Source organism: Carassius carassius, chromosome 16 (assembly GCF_963082965.1).
Source record: "Carassius carassius chromosome 16, fCarCar2.1, whole genome shotgun sequence".
NCBI classification, from domain to species: Eukaryota; Metazoa; Chordata; class Actinopteri; order Cypriniformes; family Cyprinidae; genus Carassius; species Carassius carassius.
In genome coordinates this window covers 32899963-32926733 of record NC_081770.1, presented here as the reverse complement: position 1 = coordinate 32926733, position 26771 = coordinate 32899963, and the positions used below count along the sequence as shown (strand labels likewise).

The 26771-nt window shown below is 37.7% G+C and overlaps 1 protein-coding gene across 1 annotated transcript in view; it reads right to left on the bottom strand.

The window, feature by feature from the left end:
* Positions 1–26771, bottom strand: part of ptk7a (protein tyrosine kinase 7a) — a 36535-nt gene that overhangs the window by 6077 nt on the left and 3687 nt on the right. The window contains exons 2-13 of the mRNA XM_059569887.1: positions 13874–14170; positions 12570–12672; positions 12170–12354; positions 11710–11857; positions 11412–11542; positions 8909–9175; positions 4886–5022; positions 3683–3818; positions 3410–3529; positions 1932–2081; positions 1654–1798; positions 1399–1526 (exon numbers count right to left, since the gene is read on the bottom strand). Of these exons, the coding sequence (XP_059425870.1) occupies positions 1399–1526; positions 1654–1798; positions 1932–2081; positions 3410–3529; positions 3683–3818; positions 4886–5022; positions 8909–9175; positions 11412–11542; positions 11710–11857; positions 12170–12354; positions 12570–12672; positions 13874–14170 (1947 nt within the window). The remainder of the gene's footprint in view (positions 1–1398; positions 1527–1653; positions 1799–1931; positions 2082–3409; positions 3530–3682; positions 3819–4885; positions 5023–8908; positions 9176–11411; positions 11543–11709; positions 11858–12169; positions 12355–12569; positions 12673–13873; positions 14171–26771) is intronic.

Here is a 26771-nt window from a genome sequence, read left to right as displayed (position 1 = left end):
TGACTATGCGTTACAATAGCATTTTATACTGGAAAATGGAACAGCATTAAGTTCTCATACTCCTCCTTGGCAGTTAAATGTGACTAAACAATTAAGTGTAACTTTTAACCAATAAAATAACTGTACTACATGTTAACTCAGTCCTGTTTAGTTAATTTGAAGAGATCACGGTACTACATAATATGCGCAATAATTATGATCCATGAATGACCATTTGAAATATAACATTTTCTAATATGGTTATTATTTATACTACAATAACTGTAGTAGAGGCACGCTTTAAATTAGAGGCATTTGGTGGCCAGAAAGATAATATTAATATGCAACTCCATTGCTTAAACACTAGATGGCCTTGTTGATGTTTAATAAATACATGTATTTAGCTCTACTAGTTGCTCAAAACAGTATTTCTGGTCATAAGTGCTTATTTTTTAGGTTTTGCTGTTTAATGTACATTTAGACATTATTAAACACTCGATTTTTATTAAAAAAAAATAATAATAATAATGTTGCATTTAAAAAGGTTCATTACTGACAAGCAAATTAGGAATTTAACCCAATGAAGAAGTTAAAATTATTTTTACAAAACATAAAAATAATAAAAACAGCATTATATTGCAACTCTGGTAGAGTGATATGCAGTGGGATATACATATAAAATATGTTGCATTATTTGTCTACCAGATAATACCTGAATGGCAAAATGAATGCAGTGTCTTAAAATCCTGTCAAAGCTAAGGATATTCAGTGAAAACAATTGGCGTTGTTCATTGGTCGGGCATCGACCAATAAAATGTCTTCATTCGCACCAAAGCCCCGCCCCCAGCTCTGCTCTCTCACATCTGCATATACAAGTGCACAAGTGAGTTTTGCAACAGAATACTGCAAAAAGAGTAGCAAAAGTCAGAGCGCTAGGATTTGAACTTGTACTTCCAGATCTGAGAGGTTGTAAGTGCCGACTTGACGTTGTGCAGCGAAACTGAAGTAAAGTGCAAAAGTAAATATGTCGTAAACGTGTGTATGTCATTTTTTTGTGTGAATGTCATTCTACACATTAGTAACTATTAATCTACAACTTCCAATTCAAAACACGGGTGTTTTGATCATTGTCTGTGTGTGCAAATTGAAAGATTCAGCTTTTCACATCAGAGCTGTGAGTGTAAATTTTAACTTACAAATACAAATATTAATATGACAAGTTCTCACAATCAGATCTTCAACCTCTCGAGTTTTGCTACTGATTTACCTTTATACCAAAGGGTTTGAAATAAATCCGACATGATTTACGAGACGCTTCTTAATCAGTTGCCAAATGTAACAATCCAATTTGGGGGCTGCAAAAGACATCCATCCAGAAAATAAGAAGAGGATAAGAAAATAAGAGGGTCTCAGACTCACCAACAACGTAGAGCTCTGCTGAAGTGTGTGCAATGTTACAGCTGTTTCCTGCAATGCAGGTGTAGCTTCCTGTGTCCTCCATGCTGACGTCATGAACCACCAGAGAGCCGTTGGGCATCTTCTGGAATCTGAGTAAGAAACAAACAAGGAGATTCTTGAAACAAAGAAGTGCTCCTTATAAATCTTCCAAAGAAACCTGTTCAGTCTGAACTCAATAGAGCTGAAATGGTGATATTTGTGGTAATTCAGCTTTACCTGCTCTTGTCAGCCTCCAGAAATTTGTCCTTTTTCTTCCACTGGATGAAAGGAGGAGGGTCTCCGGTGGCCTGACAGTGAAGTACTGCGGTGTGTCCCTGATACACTGTGGTATTCTCCGGCTTGAGCTTAAACGCCACATAAACTAAAGAATAGCAGAAGGTGGTAAAGAAATACAGAGACAGAAAGGTCAAAAGAGACATTGTCAAACTATTCAACATGTCTCTTGTCCATGTGGGTCAAGCAAACCCATTAGAAACGTGCTTCTGGGCCAGTACCTGCGACGGTGAGCTGGACGACGGCTCTGATCTCGCCCTGCTGGCTGTTGGAGGCGAGGCAGGTGTAGTTCCCGGCGTCCGCCCGTGTCACTGTGGTGAAGTGCAGCGTGCCGCGCTTCTGCTCCACCCACGCAGGGACATCACTGCCATCTGCAGGAGCACCAGACACACACACACACGTTCACTACACGGGAACTCACCTACTTTATCCAGAGCCGGACGTTTTCACTTTCAACGACACAATTTATCATAATTGATAAATGAGCAAATCAATTATAAGCTTAATAAGATTCATGTACTTTTCAGTTCCATGCCTGAAGTAAAGGTTTGTGGTTAAGGCAAGCTCAAAATATTTTCATGTTTTTTTTTATGACCTAAAATATATTGGTAACAGCCCACTTGTGACTTTTAAAGCATGCTCGTGTCTTTTAAAAGGCTCAAAGGCTTAATGGGACTACAGAAGTTGTTGGGGACATTTAAGTTGCAATGAAACGGAAGTAACGACAGATCATTTGTTATGTATTCTGACTGAAATGGATTATTGAAAATAAAAAAATTAAACAAAAAAGGGCGGGACTTGGCTCTATGCATCAGTCTGTGCATTGTTGATTGTCCAGGTCCAGTTATGACACTTAAACGTTATGAGATCAAACATTTGCCCTCTTGCAAAAAGAGCACAGTGTATACTATAGTTTATTGAGGCAAAAGTCATAGTTAATGTTTCGTTGATGGCGAGAACTGGATTTTAAAATAAAGTGTATATATTATATATATAAAAAGGGTTTTGTGATCCAGGAGCACAAAAGCAGTCATCAGTAGCACAGTATCAGTATTCGTAGCAATAGCCAACAATACATTGTATTGGCCAAAATTATAGATTTTTCTTTTATGCAAAAAATCATTAGGATATTAAGTAAAGATCATGTTTCATGATGTTATTTTGTAAATTTCCTACTGTAAATACATCAACTTTTTTTTGCTACTTCATTGCTAAGGACTTCATTTGGACTACTTTAAAGTCAATTCCAGATCTTCAGATCATTTTATCTCAGTCAAATATTGTCCTATCCTAACTGTCCTAATATTTATTAACCTTCCATATGACGTATGAATCTCAATTTAATAAATGTGTGTTCTAAAAAGTCATATAACTAAATTATTTTTTGCAATAGAAGTGTATTTTCGACCACATGGCTGACCTTTCGAAGTTGGCTTTTAAGATCAATTATTTGATAATATCGGAATATATCAGGCATCTGAAAATTTATGATTTCCGACAGCTTAAAAAATACAAACACAAAAGTTTTTAAATAACTTTTGACAGGGACAGTCTCAACTGTAATGTGCCCAAAATTTGGGCAACAGCAAAGATTGCTATAGGCGTTTAAAAAAATCAATTTAGGGTTTGCATTGTATGCATTCTAAAGTGCAACCATATTCATCACATCTTTTGGGGTAACAAGTGTTCTCTGGCAGACCTGTCCTGATCCAGCGGATGGTCGGGGGCTGTCGGCCCTTGGCTGAACACTGCAGATTTCCTTCCTTGTTGAGCTCCAGGCACTGGTAGGCCTGTGGCGTCGGCGTGAACTTCAGACGCTCTGAAACAGATATCAATAGAGGAGTGCTCTGTAACACACAGCTTCAAGTGGCTTTTATGTATAATCATTAATATCAGCCTGCCTTGACCTCCAGACAAATGGCCTCAGCTATTGAAAAACCCACTACAAAACAGCCCAAGAAACGTTCCTCACCAAGCACATACACCCGCGCCTGGGCAGAAAGTTTTCCCGCCTCAGTTCTGCTCTCACAGCTGTACAGTTGGCTGTCGTACACTTCCACGTTATTTATACGCAACGTTCCATTGGATAAGAGTTTGAAGCGAACATCCTGTACAGAAAAAAAAGAGAAAGTTGCTGTGTCCCAATTCACCTACATATACTATGGCCTATAAGCATGTACTCTTTTTGTGAAGAAAAAGTACTTTTGAGTATGAATAGTAGGCAAGCTTTGGTACACACTACTTCATGTAAAAACTTCACATTCGAATTGTAGGTGTGTGTCAGTGAGCCTTATCATTGGCGCACAAGATGCGATGATGATAGCTATCGCTGCACTTCAATTATATATGGTTTATAAACATTATTTAAAAAGTAGTTGTGTTATTTTATTGCTTTGAAGAAGCGTGCATTACTAATATTTTGCTGGATGCGCCTTCTTAAGAGAAGCCAAAATCTTTTTCCCCCTTACCTGAAATTATTATACCTTTTAAATACACATATTTAATTACAAAATTCGAATTTGGTTTTTCAGCCATTTGGACATCCCTAATTCAGTCTCTGTTTGAACTGCACTGTCAATCATCTCATCACAGTTAACAAAATCCATGTTTAGTTTAATTTCCTACCATATTGGAGAGAAATGAAGAGGCACCTTGATCTGTGAGTCTATCATGCGGAGAACTCTGCTCATATGTTAGCATAATGATGCATTTAAAAGTTAATAACCAAATGTATCATTAAAAACTATTTCTAGGCGTGGTTGTAGTTCTATTTGAATCTTCATCTGTCCTGCAATGTTGTTGTGGCTAATATTAGCCATTACAGTGCACAACGATCTGCACTTACAATTTTAAACTCAAGTAGTAGAGCATCCGGGAATCTTTGGCATACTCTTTTTAACATACTACATATGAATTGGGACATATTAATTCTGTTTTCAAATACTATTTAGGATGGATATTGTGTTAAATGGGACACAGCAAGTGTTTGTGACAGCATGATTACTACATTGATGTTTCTTCACGATCGAGTGTGCAGCAGAGGATCAACTTTCCCCGGTAGAAAAATCACAGCATCCTTGTTTTCAGAGACATGAAAAGATGCCTCTCGCCTCAGGACGCGGTTAGAGATTGAGTTACGAGTATGATATGGGCATGACATCACCGCCCCACTCACCTCCGCGCTGATTGGCTGCATGTTGCGGTACCATGTGACCTGGGGTTCAGGTGTGGCACGTGCGTGGCAGTGCAGGTATCCAGCGCGCCCCTCCTCCAGATTACTGTCCACAGGTTTCTGGATCCACTCCGGCTTGGCTGGACACACAGAGCAGATGCTTAGGATCACAGCAGTAATAATGGACAACAGTTTAAAAGACATTAGAGAGGGGCCGGACCCACCCCAATGGATCACCCATTCAATCAGAGTTAGATAAATATTGCATTGAAACTGAAAGTGCATGGATGGGGCAAGAGCATAATATATAGGCTACACAGTTCAGTCGAAAGTTTACCCCTTTTGGCTTACTGTTAATGCTGAATGTAAGAATGTAAACAAAGTAAAGAGCTTGTGCAATGAAAATTGTGTTCATTACTTATAGCAACAGTCAGCTTGACTGAAAGAAATGCAGCGTTCCCCTTCTTTGATGTAAACGACCAACAATATCCAGTGATGCAAACTATTCAACTTTTTTCTGTCAAATTCCACAGTTTTGAATGGAGAGTGAGTCTGTCAGTTACGTGATTCATGTAATTCATTATTGATTATGACTCTTCTTGTTTTGCGGTTTTCAACAGTACAACTGAAACTGAATGGATGCATATTTTAAAATGTCTGATGAAGAGCTTGTAAGTCAGTTCACTTAGCAGCACCCATCTCCTGTTATTTAAGCAGGTAAATCTACTAGACACTGGCATCTGCTTGCATGATTTTACACGCCAATAACATGTTAATGCGTGTTGCTAGCATGTTTTATAACATTGCTAGATTTTAAACTCGGCTAGCATGTTTTAGGATGTTGTTTACATGTTTTATAGCATTACTAGCTTGATTGTACACACTGCTAGCATCTTTTAGGATGATGTTAACATGTTTTATAGCATTACTAGCTTGATTGTACACACTGCTAGCATCTTTTAGGATGTTGTTTACATGTTTTATAACATTACTAGCTTGATTGTACACACTGCTAGCATCTTTTAGGATGTGGTTTACATGTTTAATAGCATTACTAGCTTGATTGTACACACTGCTAGCATCTTTTAGGATGTTGTTTACATGTTTTATAGCATTACTAGCTTGATTGTACACACTGCTAGCATCTTTTAGGATGTGGTTTACATGTTTTATAGCATTACTAGCTTGATTGTACACACTGCTAGCATCTTTTAGGATGTTGTTTACATGTTTTATAGCATTACTAGCTTGATTGTACACACTGCTAGCATCTTTTAGGATGTTGTTTACATGTTTTATAGCATTACTAGCTTGATTGTACACACTGCTAGCATCTTTTAGGATGTTGTTTACATGTTTTATAACATTACTAGCTTGATTGTACACACTGCTAGCATCTTTTAGGATGTTGTTTACATGTTTTATAACATTACTAGCTTGATTGTACACACTGCTAGCATCTTTTAGGATGTTGTTTACATGTTTTATAACATTACTAGCTTGATTGTACACACTGCTAGCATCTTTTAGGATGTTGTTTACATGTTTTATAACATTACTAGCTTGATTGTACACACTGCTAGCATCTTTTAGGATGTTGTTTACATGTTTTATAACATTACTAGCTTGATTGTACACACTGCTAGCATCTTTTAGGATGTTGTTTACATGTTTTATAACATTACTAGCTTGATTTTACACACCGCTAGCATGTTTCAGCACATTACTAGCATGATTTTACATTCTGCTAGCTTGTTTTAGGATATTTAACATGGTAATAACATGCCGTCTAAGACTCAAAAGTCATGACCATGGACCGTCAGCTGAACATCACACAAAATGGAAAACACTTTAGGGTTTTGATGTTGAAACATGTTGACTAGAAAGTTTTATTTTTGTCCAGTGTCATTTCTAAAATAAAAATCCCTTTGTACTCTTTTAAAACAGTTGTGCGCATCTTTGAACCTCGTCATACAAGCACTTGTCGATGAGGGCATCTATTGTTGTTTGTATCTCAATTCGTTTGCTATTGTTGTATTTCCATATTTCATTTATTTTTCGATTGTGAAACAGCATCACGGGCTTTGTCCACCTTGTGGACAAACTAAATAGTGGAAAAAATTCAATGCATATATAGCGGTAAAAAAAAATTAGGCTGTGTGCATAGAGTAGGGCTGCAGGATTAATTGAAATGGAATCAAAATCGTGATTCGACCGAAGCTGCGATTGTCATGCGTATCTTTGAGTGAAGTACGATTCTGTGATCAGCTGTAAATCTCCTTCAGAAGGCCAGAGGGCACTCTCGAGCTGAAACTACAAATACACCCCGAAGAAGAAACCCATGAAATGCCGATAGTGGTAGCTGGATAAACAGAAGATGTAACTGCTTTCATTGATTCAATGTGATAATAAACACAGGACTATGAGAATATATTGTTTATTTGAGTTCTTCTTATTATTATTTTATATTAAAATAAAGTATATTTATAATGCAGTGTCGTTATCACTGCTTAGAATACTATGAAATATGTTGTGTGCCTTATTCTGTGTAAGAAGCCACATCATCTCACAGAAGGATTTATTTTAAACACTCGACTGACGTTATAAAGTGAGTTTAGAGTAAAAATATGTTATTAAATGTGGTATTTTCACATGCTTTCGGATGGAGCACCATTTACTACACAGAGCTGTAGTTCACCGAGAAGATACGCAAACAGCTGTCATTATCGCAAATGATTTCGACGATTTCATAATTGTGCAATAAAATCGATTTTTTGAGCAGGTATTGCCCTTTTCACACTGATGTTAAAATTATATCCACTTGTTCAACTAAGCAAAAAACGAAAAAAAAACAAAAAAAAAACACACGAAATAGGGTTACTTCTGACGAGTCTCCAAGGCAATGTATGTATCAAAAGTCATGTATTTAAAGTCCTGAAAATTCTTGTTGTGTCACACTGAGACACTTTCTGTCTTAGAGTTATAGATCACCTACACGACTTTAATTCATAAGACAGAACTGGTCATAGTGAAGGAACATTTCTGCAACGTGTGATATTCAACAGAGGACAGTAGGGCCCAAAACACATGCTACTGGAGTAAGCCAATTAAATGCTTCTGGGGACACAAGCTAGTCTTTTTGTCTTGTTGCGTTCTGAAATGTGTCACATGTTGCATATTTAAACCCTATTCGGATGGGACTAGTTTTATAAGCTAGGTTTGAGTTTTGATTCTTAATCACCTGATGTTTGCGATTTTCATGTACCAATTGGGACGGGATTAAAATCACAAGGTACGTCTGAGAAACACAAACGACTCCCTGTAAAACTAGTCCCGTCCAAATAGGGCTTTAGGCCACATTTATTGACGCCCAATTTTGATTTGTTGACTCTCCTTTTTTTCCTGATGACTAGCTTACAGCTTCTTTTAAAAGTGATCCATATCTGATATCTTCATTTATACTATGCACTTGGCAACCCAAAGTAGATGTACTGACAGGTTGCCAGGTATTAGAACCAAACCCAGCCCAATTGCTATAGCCCAAATCTAGCCCAATCAAGTTTCTACATAGTCGCCCTCTTTGAAATAGTGGGGAAAAGCGATCTCTTCAACTACAAAACAGTGCAGATAAAGTGCAGCAACAGTGCAAAACTAGCCCAGTTCCACAGGAAACTGCAGACTTGGCAACACTGTGTACTGACCCGGAAAAGTGTCCACCTTAGTTGACGTCCTTCGCCACAATCGCTTTTTTTAATGATTAACGGCTCACATTGAGAGGGGAATATCCGATCTGTCCACTTACTCGGCAAACGCAAATGGAAAACTAGAACTGGCTCATGTAATGTAAAAGCAGCCTAATGCTGTATTAGTGCAAACTCAGGATAGAAATCCCGTTAAGGCATTGCAACACTTTAAAAAGCTGAGAAAATTAGTTCGCCTAATCGCATTCGAAGGAAACTCTGATACCCTTTAATACGCATTATGTACATTATGCACATTTGGCAATGTTTCTGGCTTGAGACGTACTTGCCACAGTGACGGTCAACTCTTGTTTCTTCTGTCCCGCCTTATTTTGTGCAAAACACGTGTAGGTTCCCGAGTCTTCACCACGAGTGGGGCTGAAGATCAGGTCTAGTCCATTCTGACGCACTCGGCCCTCGGCTGGGACTCGCTGTCCCGCGTGCTCCCACCAAACCTCTGGCTTGGGGAGTCCATGGGGCGCTCGACACGACACCTGCTCCAGAGAGTCAGCGGTGAACACTCGGGACTGTTTAGGCACCATTTCCTCGATTTCTGAGGAGAAACAGTGACAAGAAACAGGTTTGAGAGCAAAGCATGGACACTCAAACGTACCAAACATTTTTACAATTTGAGCGAGACACAATGGAATCTCTATAAAAGTTAAATAGTCAGAAATCGAACCATTCTAAGTCTGATTCCAAAGATAATGATTTAAAACTTCAATACAGTAATTTATTGCACTTTTTTTTTTTTGAATAAAATAAAATCACAAGATAAGAAATTAGCGGATTAAAACAAAAAAAATCGTAAAAAGTTTGTTCACACTTCATTTTAATGTCCAATTCTCGCTACTATGACTTTTGCCTCAAACTCCTAATATGCTGCTTATTAATAGCTAGGTAGTTGTTACCTTTAGGTATTGTGTAGGATTACAAATGTAGAATATGGTCATGCAGAATATATGCTTTAAAAGTATTAATAAACAGCCAATATGCTAATAATAGGCATGCTAATAAGCAACTAAATAACAGTGAGAATCGCTCCCTATACTAAAGTGTTACCAAGTGTGTTTTTTTCTGAAAAACCAAAAAACTAAGTACTGCTATACAACTTTTTGTCCAATAAATTTATTTCCAATATATCAAAATGCACCTACAACTACCAAATTCTGTTGGCCATTATACAAAGATCTAGGGCTGTGAATCTTTGGCAAGGCAGCGATTCGATTCGATTACGATTCATAGGTTTTCGATTCGATTCAAGAACGATTTTTGCAAATTTACAATTCAATTCGATTCGATTCACAATTAAATTCGATTCGATTAGACTATAACGATTCGATTCTGCATTCTTTAAGTGCATTCACAGGATTATTTAAATGCTTCTACTAAATTCTTTAAATGCTAAGTCAGGGGGCAAATTACAGTAGCATTTATGGTTAGAGAACCATAGGTTATAAAAAAAAAAACCTTTTGTCCATTGTTAAATGCTAGTTTAATGATGCGACATGGCATACGTAAAAATGTATGTAAGCCAAGTTTTTAAAAAAAAAGCTTAAAGAGTATTATGTATAAGCTAACATTTTGTCACACCAGGGGCGTAGCCATAATTTCAGAAGTGACAGAAATGTCAAATACAATCATTTTATGTATGTAGCCTATATAATAATAATAATAATTATTATTATTATTATTATTTATTTTTATTTTTTTTTACAAGGAATTATCTTCTTTTTTTAATTACTTTTAATTAGCTGTAATAAATCAAATACACTGCTGGACAATAATCAATCATTTGTAATCGATATTTTTTTCCTAATGGCAATTTTATGATTGTTTTATATACTAGGCTACATTTAATTAGCAATTATTTAAATTTTCTGCACAGAATAAGGTAGAAAATATACTTTATAGTTTCTGTACTGTAATAAATGTCAATTAGCACTGCATCATTCATAAATTGTTTGTGGGTTTCATCAGTTCATTCTGCTTTTATTCAGTTTAGCTGCAGATAAAGCCTGGCACGTCTATGAGAGCGAGATCGCTTCACTTTCAGTGTGAAAACGTCTTCATCTCTATTTAACTTTTCCTCTCCATCAGCGAATGATTCTGAGAGAAAACGTGCCAGATGTCTGTTTGCTAATGAAACAAACGCTACTTTCATGCATCTGATTATCAGATAAATCTCGCGCTCTTATTTCAAGGTCGTTGTTAATGCTGTGCGTATGATTTAGACACTTACATTTCTGCTCCGTCCATGCAATAAAAACAGCTGTCGACGGCTCTGGTAACTCCGTCGGTAAGATGCAGAAAGCCATTGACAAACCACAGAAAAGTAAAACTACTTCACGTTAGCATTACTGGCCTCGAGTCCTATAGATCACACGTCAGCTGCGTCAGAGACGAACGGAGCGCGAGCGCAATCCTGTGACAGTCTCAGGCGGTAAACAGTGGAGCGCGTGAAGGACAGATAAGAGGCACGATTCACGAACACTTTTCAAGGTCTCCATTAATTTGTGCGTGTAGTAATTTAAAGTGTATACATTTTGAAAGCATTGAATCGCTATAGAAATCGAGATTCATTCGATTCTTAGCATTTTGAATCGATTACTGTCCAAGATCTGTGATTCACGATTCAAAAATCATGTTTCAAGATCGATGCATATGAATCGACAGGGTTTGTAATCGATGCATCGAGAAAACGAGTGAATCGTTACACCCCTACAAAGATCCATTTCATATATTTAGCTCTTACATCAACTGCACATGAATAGGTCAGAGATTGTTACCTGCAATTAGCAGCGAGGCCTCGAGAGACACAGGGGGGCCATGGGGCCCTCGAGCCACACATTTATACAGGCCTGTGTTTCGCTGCTTCACCTGAGTGATCAAGAGGGATCCATTGCTCAGAATAAAGACACTGTAGGAAAGATGGGGGTAAATGGTCAAATGCATGCTCATTCACAGGGTAAACATTCAATTTTTACTTCCAAAATCCAACTGTTCTCTTTGAGCATATAAGAACTCAATTCAAACTCTATTTAGAAGTGCACGCATTTCTAATTGAACTGAGTGACAGTGCAGTACCGGCTCTTGTTGACCACCGGCTCGTTCTCATGGTACCACTCAACCGTAGGCTGGGGCTCGGCCGTGAACTGACAGTGGAAAAGTGCTTCTTCGTTCTTCATGACTACCAGATCTTCTGGCTTCACCACCGGTTGAGGGAAACTCTTATCTAAAGAGAGAGATAAAGACCTTTTATTACTTAACGGGAACCTAAGAGTTAAATGACAGATTCTCAAAGAAACAAAAATGTAGGCATGCGCCGAAATGAAAAGTCAGACAAAATACACCAATGGGACGAAGGCCGAATACCAAACCAGGTTTTTAATGTTTTTTGTAATTTTGAGACCCCTTCTTGAATCAGATATATAAACAAGTCTCTTTATGAAGATATTAATTGCACGTATCACATTGTCACATCCAAGCCCTTGTGGTACCTGTGGTTCAACTATAGATCCAAACACACAATGAGAAACACACACACCTATGATGTTGAGGGTGAAGTTGTCATTGCTGCAGACGTGGCCCACTACATTTTTCACACAGCAGTAGTAGACTCCATTGTCATCAGGACTGGCGCTCGGCAGTGTAAGCGTTCGGTCTTTGTTGTTGATTTTGTGGTTCTTCTCTAACAGTGCGGTTCCGTCTTTGTGCCAGCGACTGGTTGGCCTGTAGATCAAGTCAAGAGCAGGGTTATAAAAGCTGAGAAAACTGAACGAGAAGTTTCTCCACATCAGGGGTAAACAGCTAAACTCTGCATGATAGTGACCAGTCAGTAGCAGAACTGGACAAACTTGTTTCTAGAGGGCCGCACACACCTGAACAAGCTCTTTCAGGTCTACAGATTTTCTAGAAACCTAGGACTCAGACATGTAGTTGCTCACCGTGGGTGTCCGTCTATGTTGCATCGTAGCACTACTTGTGAGGAGCTCTGAATCTCTGCCTCTGATTCTGGACTCTTCAGACTCACCGGACCACTTTCCAACCCTGTAAGACGAGACACGTTAAAGACTAACAGCTTGACGATCAAGGGACGGCTAAAACCCTTGTCGAAACTCTCGGCACTCATTATCAAAAACAAACTGCCCCATTCACACCATCTGGTCATGCTTTGCGCCCGCCGCCAAAACAGGCACCTCCATTCAGTTGACCTTACTTGTTATCTGACACAAGCAGCCGGACGCTGCATTTCAACCAATTAATCTTGGCATTGGGCATAAAGGGGCGCTTTGTCTGGCTTCCACTGCTGGCTCAAAATAACCTTCTCTCACGCGGGCGTTGTTTAGCTTGCTGCAGTCGCAAAGAGGGTGAAGTGGGATGGCTAGGAGGGCCAGTGGTTCACATGTGTTTTTACAAACACAGGGAGTTTGACTAACTCGTTAAATGGTTAGTTCAACCAAAAATTTTAATCGGCCTGTGTTTTACCCACCCTCGAAGCACCCTGTGTGTATATAACTTTCTTCTTTCAGACAAATCCAGTCAGAGTTATATTAAAAATTGTCCTGGCCCCTCCAAGCGTTATCAGTGCTATGGTTCTTTCTGTACAACAGTCCAAAAGATGTCAAATAAAGCATGCATATCCATAAAACATGCCTTACATGGCTGGGGGGGGGGGGCATGGATTGTAGCAAATCCATGCATTTTAGTGAAAAAAAAAATATCCATATTTGAAACGTTGAGTGATTAGTGACGAACGTGGAGCGAGAACAAAACAAATTTGGTCATGAATTAAAAGTACAAATCGAGGATTTGTAATGAAAAACGTCACAGGATTTCGATATAAGCCAAGAAGAGACTGGTTAGTAATGTAAAGAAACTTCCTTTGCACCTGTAAACATGTCCTATGATATTTAAAGGTATTTTTACAACATTAAGATATATATTTTTTTTTAAATGCATGGATTTGCTACAGGTGGCCTTTATTCACCCCTGGAGCCATATAAAATATGTTTTATTATGGATGTGTGTGCTTTATTTGACATCTTTTGGACTGATGAACAGAAACAACCACCGCAATGATAACGCTTGGAGAGGCAGGACAATTTTTAAGATAACTCCAACTGGATTCGTCTGAAAGAAGAACATCATATAAACCTAGGAAGCCTCGAGGGTGAGTAAAACACAGGCCAACTTTAATTTTTGGTTGAAGAAACCCTTTAAGAAGGGATACATTGAGTGTTACACTCACATTTGATATTGAAGGAGGCCTCGCCGGTGTGGGATTCTTCACCAGTGCTGTTCTTTGAGGCAAAGCACTGGAAGTTTCCTGAGTCAATCCTCCTGTCAATGGCAGTGAATTTCAGGTTTCCCCCTTCCAGGAATCGTCTCTCAGAATTGGTGACCGTCTCTCCGTTGTGTTTCCAGGAGTAGACGACACCTTGAGGGTCGTTTACTTCGCACCGCAGCATTGCACTGCGCCCATGCAGGGCATCTTGGGATTTTGGCTCCTTGGTGAAAGAGAACGAGGCGGCTTGCACCAGGATCACTATTAGGAGAAGAAAACAGAGCACAGGCATGAGGTAAGATAACCTAAAGAACAAATCTAGCAGAACGGTGCCAGCGCTTACAGGTCCAGATGGACAACTTATGATGTTGATTAGCAAGATGCTGAAACGCAAGTGAAGGAATGTAGCTTTGAGAAAAAGCAGAACAGCCCCCTCAAGCCTCCCTCAGACTCTCAGTTCGTTCTTTGTTTTCATCCAGCTGGAACTTCAAGGCCAGGCGGCCAGGTGTGCTTTAGACAGACAGGCCTAGCTGGACTGAGACGAGACCTTTTAATACTGACCGGTCTCTCTGACCCAAACGATAACCTTAAGCATTGTGTATTTGAGTAAAATCATTGGCCCTGGCCTCATTTCAGATCGAAGTGTGGCTAGAGTGTGTAATAAGCACCTAAATTGTATACTACTACTGAAATGCAGAGTTTACTGAAGGGAAGCATGCGAGCCAAGTGTCTGAATACCTGTTTGAACATGCACCTTGAAGCCCAAAGTGTGCGCTTTCACATTTAGCATTACCTTAACTCATTTGGACGGCATTATTTCACTTAAAAATACATGCAATTATTAAATTTTTACTACGCGAAGAAAACATGCTAGGGTACAGAGGTCTATGACTGTATGAAACATTTTGTCGCCAAACAACTTTCTACAAAATCACTTAACAGAAATGGCAGTTCAAAAGCACTAGTACATTGGGTGCATGACTAATATAACCTGAAGGATACTCAGTTCCTGAGTTATTTCCAAATCAGACACCGATGAAAATTGACTGGGAGTCAGTTGTGAACCGATGATTCACTGAATGATTCAGAGTCTGAACAAAACTGGTAATTCGTAAGAGGCTGACCCCTTTAAAAAAGAAAAAATGGTTACACTTTATTTTAAGGTTACAATGTAACTATACAATTATGTGCTGAGTAACATTAACTACATTTAGTTAGGGTTAGGATTAGGGTTATTTATGCATACATTTTGCATAATTTATTGTTATTATAATAGAAAGTAAATGTAACGTGCAAAAAAAGACACCTTAAAACAATTTGTAACTGGAAAAGTTTATATTGCATAAAGAGTCATTTGTTGGTGAATCTTGTCAGCTACCGATGTCTTCACATGAAAGCCAATGTGCCAATGTAGCAATATTAGCCCAGGATGACCATTATCAATCAAGGTCTACAACCTTTTTTATATAACGGAAATGTGTTTGAAGGCAACCGTTGCACACAAGACGTGGATTACGCTCTCTATATTTTATACTCGAAACAGAAGGAAGCACTAGGGAGATATTGACAATCAAAAGGTCATTTTATCGATTATCAAATTGACAGAGGATATATTGATTCATCAACTTTCATAATCATTCTTGTACTTTTTTTGGCTTGCAATATTTTGAAATTCGCTATATGGTCCCATCCCTAGTTCAAATCCCTAATCTGACTATGAGCAATAGTAAAGTTCACGCTCGCTGGCTGACAAAAGCTGATAAACCAGTAATGATCTTTAAACACAACGGATGGTTTTATATCACTCCTTTAAAAACAGCATTCTTCCAACGTGCCAACTTTTACTTGCAGACAAAAAGAGGCAGTCCTGTGAATGACAGGCGTCTCCAGGGTCTAATCTCTGGCGCCTCTGCCCATTTTCTACCCCACAGAGCGAAGCTCTGAAGACGCCCCATTCAGACAGACAGAAGTCAGTCCCGCTCCAGTGAGCACAGCTCGTGCTGGGACAGGACCAGCATGCACTGGGAATGGGAAATGAAGCCCCGATGCCCTGTGGAGCGGAGTAAAACATATTCAATAAACAGCTGTGATGAGTGACTGAAGCTTGAACCATAAAGAGATATTTCATGAGTGTAGCTGATGTTTGAGGGGGTGAAGGAGGTTGCACCTGTCAGGAGCTAGATAACCTCTCTTTAATTCAATCTGACACGATGTCAACATCACATCAGCCTATGAAACCCTGTTTCTACATGTCTGTCATCTCCACCTGCACCTGTGTCAGTAGGTAACACATGAGACCTAGTAGATTATACTTAATTTAATTATTACAATATTCAAAATGTTGCAAAACCGTATGTCTTGCCACCACCTTAGCTTCCTCATCCATCAACAGATCTGGGTAGTAACTGATAATCTGGATTACATAATCACTTTACATACTTGTAATCAGACTACAGGTACTTTTGTATTGTTTAGATAATTACATATTCACACAATAGGAATACATTATATTAAATTGTTCTTTTAAAATGTCCTTTCTAAAACAGACTGTCATTCATGTTTATAATCTTATTATTCAGAAAGTCCTCCAGTTTTGTGGATGTTCACACAAAAAGTCATGTGGCTATAATTACACAGAAAACTGAGAGGCCACACAGCATTTGACCACTGGATATACGAAATAATTTCAGTTTTAAGACGTGTTTTCTTAACATGTCCACATTGCATCAACTACTCATGAACACATGGATTTTAATTTGGGTTTTCAGGTCAGCACTGGGTTTTTCACCATGCATTACTATGCCTTTCAAAGAACTCACAAATTCATCTTATTTCTTGTTTACATGTAGTTCACAGATTCCCAAACATTTTTTTCTCAGTCAGTGTTCTTGGATTTTAAGGTAAAAAGTTTATTATTTAGAAACACTTTTGCATGTTCACGGTGCTCATGACATGCAGGTAAACAAATTGTTCATCTTTTCTTTGTTTAATTTTGATTGAGTGTTTCATTTTGGAGTTGTTTTAAAATAATGTATTTTCATAAGTACGTTTTTGTCAGCAAACGTACAAACCCACTGCAGTTCCTTCATGAACCCCAGTTTTTAATGCACTTCATGTTGTTAATAACAAAGAACGTAACATTTTCTTTTTCTTTGCATTTTTAATCAATATGGTACAGGATTATCCTATTTAAATCAACGTGATTAATAAGTTAGATCAAAAAGTCATCATAAATAGTCTGATTATATGACCTCTAATGTGTAATTTAATGACCAGCTAGGGCTGTGCAAATAATTTAATGCGATTTTCATGTGCATCTCATCAGTAAAGGCGCTCCTGTAATTAGAAGTGTATCTCCACCACGTGCGTTTAGGTCAGGGTTGCCAGGTTTTCACAACAAATCCTGCCCAGTTGCTTCTCAAAACTAGTCCAAAACTAGCCCAATCGCATTTCCAGAGGGTTCCCCGATAAAAATTTCATCCTGGGGTTAAAATATACATTATTTAGCGGGGTTGCCTTGGTAAAATTCACAATTTAGGGGCTAAATATCACGTTATTTGGGATTGGGGTTTCTTTGGCAACTTGGACTTGGCAACACTGGTTCAGGTGGAGCGGCATTTACTACACAGAGCCATAGTTTACTGACAAGCTACACAAAATCGCTTTCAAAATCGGCAAAGAATCGCCTGCGATTTTGAAATCGATTTGGTGTAGATTTTCAGTGAACTACAGCTCTGTGTAGTAAATGCCAACCAGTGTTGCCAAGTTTGCGGTTGTTTTTCATGTCCACGGGTTGAAGCGACTCCAATCCCAATAACGTGATATTTAGCCCCTAAAATGCAATTTTTACCAAGGGAACCCCGCCAAAATAATGTGTATTTTATCGCCCGGAAAGAGACGCGATTGGGCTAGCTTTCAGAAGCAATTGGACAGGTTTTGTTTTGAAAACCTGGCAATCCTGACCTGAACGCACGTGCTGGAGATATACTGCTAATTACAGGAGCGCCTTTACTGACGAGATGCACATGAAAATCGTCTTCGATTTTTTGCACAGCCCTATGACCAACTACAATTTTTGTCATGTAATTTGGAATCAGTGTCATATAATTTGTAAGTAATCTACCCAGCAAAACAACATTACAAGCAGGCTATTTTTAGTGTTTACCCATGACAGAAATCCGACTACTTTTGTGTTTTCTTATGTGGTTAGGATTACATTTTCAAAGAATGCGCTCCCACAGAAATCTTGATAAAAGCTAATATCACGAAATGTTATAGGTAAACCAGCCCTGCCCATAACCTTGTTTTTCCTCACGCAGACAGCAGTCGCTACGTCTATATTCAGAGGTCTATGGAAAGCAGAATTGTGTCTTTGCATGCAAGTCTTCAGGATACAAGAGCTTTATCCATGAACCTGACACTGTAGGATCTCCATTGTCCTCACATAGCAATGTCTGTCATCTTCTTCACACCTTATTCACAATGGCTCAAGTTTGCTCGCATTTTGGAGAACTACCATACTATACACCAATAAAGGGATATCCTGAACTCAATCCAAGTTAATCTTTATAGACAGCATTCATGACATTCATTAACACTGATGATTTCATCTTTTCCCTCAGTTACAACTCAAGTCTCTGGGTCAAGTGTACCTGAGGATTAAAAAGCATTCATTGAAGAAGCAACATGGCTTTTTTCTTTAAAAAAAATGATTATTCTCTTTTGTTCACACGTTGTGCTATGCTTATTATTGTAGTGAACTGTATTTTAACTAGAGCTGTCAAACGATTAATCGCGATTAATCGCATCAAAAATAAAGGTTATTGTTTACCTAATATATGTGTAACACAACTACACAAATAAACACAGATGTATATCTCTCCTTATGCACATTTTCCCATTTCAGGCCTGGTCAGAGAAACAATCTCTCCGTGGCTCTGTGTGACCAGAAGACCTTGTCTGTTAGCTCCCATATGGCCATAAGGCAGAATTAACTCACCACTCAACACCGACCACACAGCTGCACTGACCATCTCTACACAATCCCACTGACCGTGACCGGCCACAATCACAAGCTTTAAATAACGCAAGACAAGAAACCCCAAATGCAGATTACAGAAAAGCACTTGGTTAAAACAGTGGAAAAACACACTTAAATCTATGGTTCAAACCACAATAGACTCACATTTTGACTACACCAGGGTTATTATAATTAAATAAAATGGAAGCCATGAAAAACTCTGTCATTTAAAAAAAAAATGTTTTATTAAAGTAATAATACAATTTCAGTTAGATGCCAGGGTGCCATTTCTTATTTTCTTTTAGTCTAAGATGTATGAAAATAAAATGAAATAAAATGAAAACTGAAACAATATATATATATATATATATATATATAGTTAACTAAATGAACTGTATATAAACTAATTAAACTGCTAATAATTGGGAAAACATAACATTTCTAAAAGTTTAACTAAAATTTAATTTTTATACATTATCTTTAAATAACTTCTGAACATTTAATCAAATTTAGTTTATGATGACTAGTTTACTGTAAAATAAATAAATAAAAATAATTTATTATTATTCATATTATTACATCCAGGTTTATTAGGCCCCAAGAATTTTAGCCTGAATATCTAAGCAAATATATATTATAGTATAAATCATAATATATATGACACAATAATTGCAATATAATTTTTTTGCCAAATTAAGCAGCCCTAGTGCATATTCATAAAGCATTCTTACATAAATATTTGCCTTGAACTGAGCTTTATGTCACTGTAATTTATTGCAAAATTTCGAAAAAAAAAAATATATATATATCCTTTTACTTTATTTACATTTTACGGTTGCTCAAGCACAAATTTAGCTAAAGTTTATGCAAATTAGCAGTGACATGAGGTGTAAACCACCAACAGAAGTGCGGACAGTGATTCCCACCCGGTCATAGTTTGGTGTCGCAGAGTAACGCCTGACTAAACCAAATGCACAACGGCAATTTCCAAAGTTTAAAAATGTTAGATGAAACTGTCATCAATACATTACTCAGGTAAGTATAAATAATGAAATCAGCCAATCTAAAAATGGGTAGAAGTTCCTTGAGAAGAGATGTAGATGCTAAAAATTGAAGAGCATTTTGAAGAAAATGGAAGAACATGGTTTTTGACTTATCAGAATAAGAATCAAAGTGCCTTGTACTGTAATAGGCATCAATATATGTTCAAATGAGACTAACTAGGGTGTTCAATGTTTTAAATAAATCCATTTGTCCATGTTGTGCTTGTTTCGCAGAGTTATTAAAGTACACAAAAGCCAAAAAGCCAATACCCACATGACTTTCATTGGCCCTGATGAGAGCAGGATGCTTTGGGGCAGGAGCGCTAACCTGGCTGAAGCTGCTCTCAACTTCCTGGATTCCTGTGGAGGAATTTGAGTTTTTAGGGACAAAGATGCCATTCATGGCCTCTCTACAACTAACAAACCAGCAGAGAACCAGGAGAGGAACCTGATTGGCTGAAGAACATATAAACTTTATGTACATACTAGGCTTGCTCACAAAACCTCTCCAAAGAGCAAGGGTTGTGCTCAAACACTATCAAACTCTGTTCAAACTGGCTTCCTTCAACACGCAAACCTCAAGATACTGGATGGACCAAAACATTTGGTTGCAACAGTTCAAAAGACGGTTTCTGACATTGCTTTGTAGATCTAAAACACACACTACCCAATGAAACAAAATCTCAACAAATGTCAGTCTTCCTCTAATACAACCCCCCCCCCCCCCCCCCCAAAAAAAAACATGTTTATCATAGTTAAACCATGGTAGCCACAAATAAACCATGGTTTTGCCACATTAACCATAGTTTAACCATAGCATTTGTAGTAAAACTGTGGTTAAATGGGAAGCAGTCCACTAGAAAAATATTACTACACATTTACTAAATTAAAACCACGGTTAATTTTTGTGAGGGCCAAGCTCACCACCTTCACAATGGGCCTTTGATAGCAGGCGATCATCTCCGAGCAGAACTTTATAAGGCGCGTCTGCGGTCGAACTCATCCGCCGCTGGAAAGTCTGGAAACCACTAATCACCCTGAATCAGAGTCATGACGGCTTTTCCATTAAACAAGTGAGGGATAATGTACAGTCAGCCAGTCAATAACACTAAATAAACCTGTCAATTAAACAGTTTAGCAGAATGCCGCCATTCATCATTACAATCAAGCATTTTAGTAAATCTGGCACCAATTCTGTGTTTCAACACTGGGTAGATTACTTACAAATTGTAGACCATTGTATTCATTTTTTGTAATATATCGACATCAAAATGCACATTACATTGCAGTAGGTTTTCCCAGACTGGGCTTTAATGTAAGAACTGAACTGGATTTGAGAGAATCTTACTACGTAATCCAGATTACTTGTAATCGGTCACTACCCAGCTATGTGTACTTGTGTTAAAAGCTGCATCAGAGGTATGCTAGGGAGGATAAGTTTGAAAGAGCTGTTGATTCATTAGTTCTACATAACTGGGGTAGTGGACTCAGACGTTACTGTAATATTAGACTTGCCCCACACACTGTGCCACCCACAGATGTTAAGACAGTAAAGCAGAGGAGTGATGGGGAACAGGGACGCATGAACAGACCCACATACCCTCATCTACTGCTGCTGATGAACTCCACCTGTCCTCTAAAACACAAGCCGTTTAATTGGGTTGTTAATCTGATCTGAAACCATGAGAACGGCCCACGTGGAAATGTGAGCGCAGAGGATCGACCCACGGAAAATAACAGGGGCAGGAAATGGACACTTAAGCTTTATGAGATAATGTTTTGGAGATTTCAATTACTGTATTTGCTGACACTTAAACCAAAAATGTTATGAGACACAGTACAGTGAATTAAAGCATATTTTACATGTTATACAAAGCAGGATTTTGGACCAACAAGTTTTTTATTGTAGGCACAACTATAGAAAACTATGCAGAGCATTTGCATAACCAAGTTGAACCATTTGTGAAATCTGCCTGGGGAAACTACTTCCAATGTAAAATCAGTTTGGTGAAAATTTGATAAAATGTCACTACACCTTTAGATGTAAAATACAGACAATACCGTTCGCTAATGTGGACTCTAATATTGTTATCTTTATAGTTATTGTTCTTAGTGTGAACGAGCCTTTTCGGTATCATCATTAATCAGGAAAAAATTAATTACGTTTATATGTAAATATTACTATTAATGGTCTATCAATTGAGCAATTTCTAGTTGGTAAAAAGGCACATTTTAGTATTCATCAAAAACATCTAACAAAGATCTAGCTTAACTGGCATTTGGCGTTTAGTGGTTTCTCTCCCTGAGGGAAACTAGATATCATTGCCTGTTAGCCCTAAAACATCCCGTCTGCCCCCTCCAGGCCTTTGACTCCAAAACACAGAGATTTGCAAGGTGCTCCATCATCTATTGAGGAGGTGGGAGCCTCATTTCATGCAGGAAGGAAGCTGTTTTTGCAGCTGTTCGCGGCATATTGTGCTCGGACACGGCTGAACAGGTGCCACTGCAGAATCGCAACGTGTAACACGATGGAGGCGGATAGTTGAAGGATTGGGTGGGGTTAATGAATCAGCCAGAAGAGACCACAGAAAATCCCATTTGAGCTGGTGGAGCTGCCAGACGCCAGAGAGGAATTATATTACAGCGCATTATCGCCCATCGCACCAATTTGGTATTGAGGGAATGTCGCTACAGGAATTTGTTTATGTGCTATTATTTACAGTAATTGCTGGACAAACTATATTAAGAGACAATTTCAAGTCAAACAAATAAGTTTAGATTGAGGCAACTTTTCTCATAATAGGGATGCGTTTCATCGTAAGACTAAGTTGATCGTAGCTCCATTGGTTTCAATGGGTCTATGATGCTTTTGGGAAACATAGCCCAGGTCAATGACCATAATCTTTACTTACACCTGTGAATTTTCCAATCTTTTGATTTCAAATCATAATTTAAAATGGTGGACATTTGCTTTCAACTATTCATAGTTGTTGTAAAAATACTTATCATTAAAAGAGCGTGCCATGCTATGCACTAATGTGAAGAACTGTCCAGAATGGGTTTTAATGAGGCTCTCTTCATTATGATGTCAGTGACAGCGTCTGGAGGGTGAAACCCGTGGCACAGTTTGTATTGTGCTCTATTCACTGCTATTCACCAGGAGGTCTGTAAGGTCAAACTGAGCCTCCACATTTGTGGAAACCCAACACCTTACATCATTAACAGGGCCAATGGCTTCGCGTGCAGAAGAAAAGCATGGCTCCTCTGTGTTTATATGAGCAATGATGGTTGGTGAGGCTGGGGGGGGGGTTCAGAGTCCTGGAAATAAACGCTAAATCAAATCTAGTAAATCACACAAGTTCACAGAAACATAATATTTGTACATTTATCATGGTATTTTTTTTTTGGGGGGGGGGGGGCATTTTCAAGAACGTTTTACATGTAATGACTCTAAAAAAGTGATGTAACCAATAAAATAAGCAATAACATTTTTTTATATATCCTAAATGTGCACAGATCACCATTATTTGCCTTTAAAATATATTTTAAAGTATTAAAATGTTATTTTACATAATTATTTAGTTAGTTAATCAGTTTTACAAATGTCATGAAATATTTACATTAGATAATATTAAGTTTTTGAACGAACCTTGCCTTGTCATATAAAAAGTCAAACTAGCTTCATTATTTTTATATTTTAAGAGACTTATTGACCTTGACACACAGTCATAAAAACTGAAGGATATAATATTTCATGTTTTGTTTTTTTCCCACACTGTCTTATTCTACATGTTAGGTTAGACCTTTGATTTAGCAGATAAACATTTCTTTTTTACTCTTAAATATTAATAAACAATAAAACAGTTATTGAAACTTTTGACTCAAATACTAATATAGGTTAATTTCATGCCAAGTTTTCTTTTTTTAGGAATTTCATTTATAGTTAAAATCGCATTCTACATTTTTGACTTTACTCCCCTCAAAACAATCTCAAAATGGATTTGAATTTAGAAATTACAAACAGCTCTCACAGAAGAGATGGATTAAAGTCACTGTGCATATGAACTGCATTTGTAATGTATCCTTGAATGCATCCATAGATACAGATAAAACGATGAGGCGGTGTCTTTTAGACAGTCATAATGTAGGCTATTTACATTTAGAAGTCGCAAAAAAATTGCCTTTTACATTTTATTTGTGTCAGAAAGGCTAAAATATTTAGTGAAAAACTTGAACGGTATTAAACATTTAAACTTGTGATCATCAATAAATCAAATGCACAAAGATGAGAACGAACGTGTGTTTAATTTGAGTCCAAGTTCATGACTAAGCACTTGTTCAGGGAATGCGGTCCCGTCCTGGAGGGTCACAGCACAATACAGTCTCTACAGGACGTCCCACAGCCTCCTGTGACCCTCCACGTCTTTACAGTAAGAGATTAGCCATTCTCTGAGATTACAGGAACATGAGGAGAGCTTCACACACTTGCAGCGTTGCCCTCAAACTCTAAACAACAGGAGCGTCTGACGAGACGCCATGGAGCCCTAATACTAACAGAGCTTGTTTAACACATGAGACACGATACAACAAACAGCCAAACAGTGAAATAAACCACAACTCCAGAGCTATTATTTGGATGAAACAAAACCCTTTCCCTGCAGAATGTCAAACTAAACACCAACTTCTGGATTAAACATGAACTAAATGAGGCCGAAGTCCCGTTTATTAATGATTTGAAGATTTCCTCTTGTGCATCAGAGGGGAGAAAGCAGCACACGCTACCATCTGAGGAATACGCACACATTTTTCTCATTAAATATCATCTGGGCGGCATTGTGGTGAGGAAGGGGAATGCAGCTAAATACAGAATGGGGGGAAGGGCCAGCCAATGTAACGTAAAGCACATGCACTTCTTGTAATCACTCTCATTCTCCTATCAAAGCTAACAAGAACCACTCGCGCTCCCAAGAGCTCGCCAGAACTCACCAGTCCACTTCACACACACTCAAATATGTGTGAGCATGAGCATAAATTATATATATATATATAAGTACAAAAGTAATGTATTGCCATAAACAGTAACATAGTAATGCATTACGTTACTTTTGCGTTGCGTTTTTGTCACCAGGCTTGGCTTGCTAATTTGTTTTTTTAATAACAAAAAACCCAAAAGTTACATTGTTTGGCAACTGTTAAAGCCTTAACATGGGACAGGAAACTTAGTAACTCGTGTTACTTGTAAAGCGTTATGTTATTCATGTGATCAGATTACTTTTATTTATCTTAGTTCACTTTATTTTCAAGATTTACTAATACATTATTAAAATCAAAAGTTGTGTCTGTTTATATTATTTAATGAGTAGTTGTGTTTTTATTACTAATGAAATGAATACTGTAACAAATGTATTTTTCGTTGTTAAGTTAATGTTGGATAATACATTAATGTTAACTAGCAGGATTTTAATGTGTTACCATGTTTTTGCAATGTTTAATTGTCATTAAATTGTCATGATCTAAAAAAAAAAAAAAGTATGAAATTGTATTAATAGTCAAGAAATTGTAATAATGCAAAAAACTAACTAATGGGTGCAAATACAGGCAGGAATTTCTTTTCTGTGTGTATTTTCTTTTTCTTTTTTTAAACTTCTTGCCATGAAATATGACCATTTTCACCCAAAAACCAACCCAAATTCACATAACACTAGCTATGAATATGTTGACCTGGAAAACCAGTTTTATTTCTATAACTTTAAGGGGATTACGTATATAGTTTACGGAAACTTTCACATATGCCATACACATCATGAGCAGATAATTGCATTTGGTCAAACAAATTTCCCCAATGATGGAAATACGGTTTTGAAGAACAGCTTGTGAAAACCTTTAGCAGATCATTGGAGAATCCTGGTTAATTCTTGGCAAAACCCATGACTCGAATGGTTTACAGTAGAGGAGACAGCTGTTTCTGCGATGTGATCGGATTTCGGTTGGATTGATGGACAAAATTGTAATTTTCAGTTTAACTATCCCACTTTTTTGGGTTCAACCCACTTACAGTGGGTGTTTAATGTCTTTGAAAAGTTATTTAAAAAAAAAAAAAAGATTTTCATTAGTTTTTCCAACTTTCCACTGGTAAACATAGTAAAATCTGTACAATATATGCGACCCCACAATAAAGGGACATTTGCACTGAGAAAAATCCAAACATAGCAATTACGATCCTATTTGACAAATAATAATAATAATAATAAATTACCTCAAATATGATTAACATTTAAAACGTCACCGCTCAAACAAATCACAAGCTCCAGATTTGCTATTTTAAATCCACAAAAATGTCTTGTGGAAACAATTTTGACTCATAAATTGGTACTGAATTTCACAATTACAAAGAAATGCCAAATAACATATCGAATAAACATGACAATTTAAAGTATAAAGACTGGTATTTTGTAGTAAAACATACTCCAACACTCTTTGTTTAATTTACAACTTGTAAATGTATCTGCTCTCGCTATATACTCATTATTTCATTTGTTTTAACAAGTTGAAACTCCTTTAGGTCTAAAAACACCTGGAAACACTTTATGTGTTTTGACTTTGTTTACACGACAACTGAAACCTGACTGAGGACTGAAAACTTCAAAAAGCAAGTTTTTTTTTTTTAAACGCCACCGTTATCGTTTCCGTGTAAAACACCCGATACAGGACTCTTTGAAAGTGTTGACGTCATGCGCTTACGTAGTACATGTTAGGTGTGTAGACATGCGCAGTGCATGTCGATTTAAAAGGCAAGTGC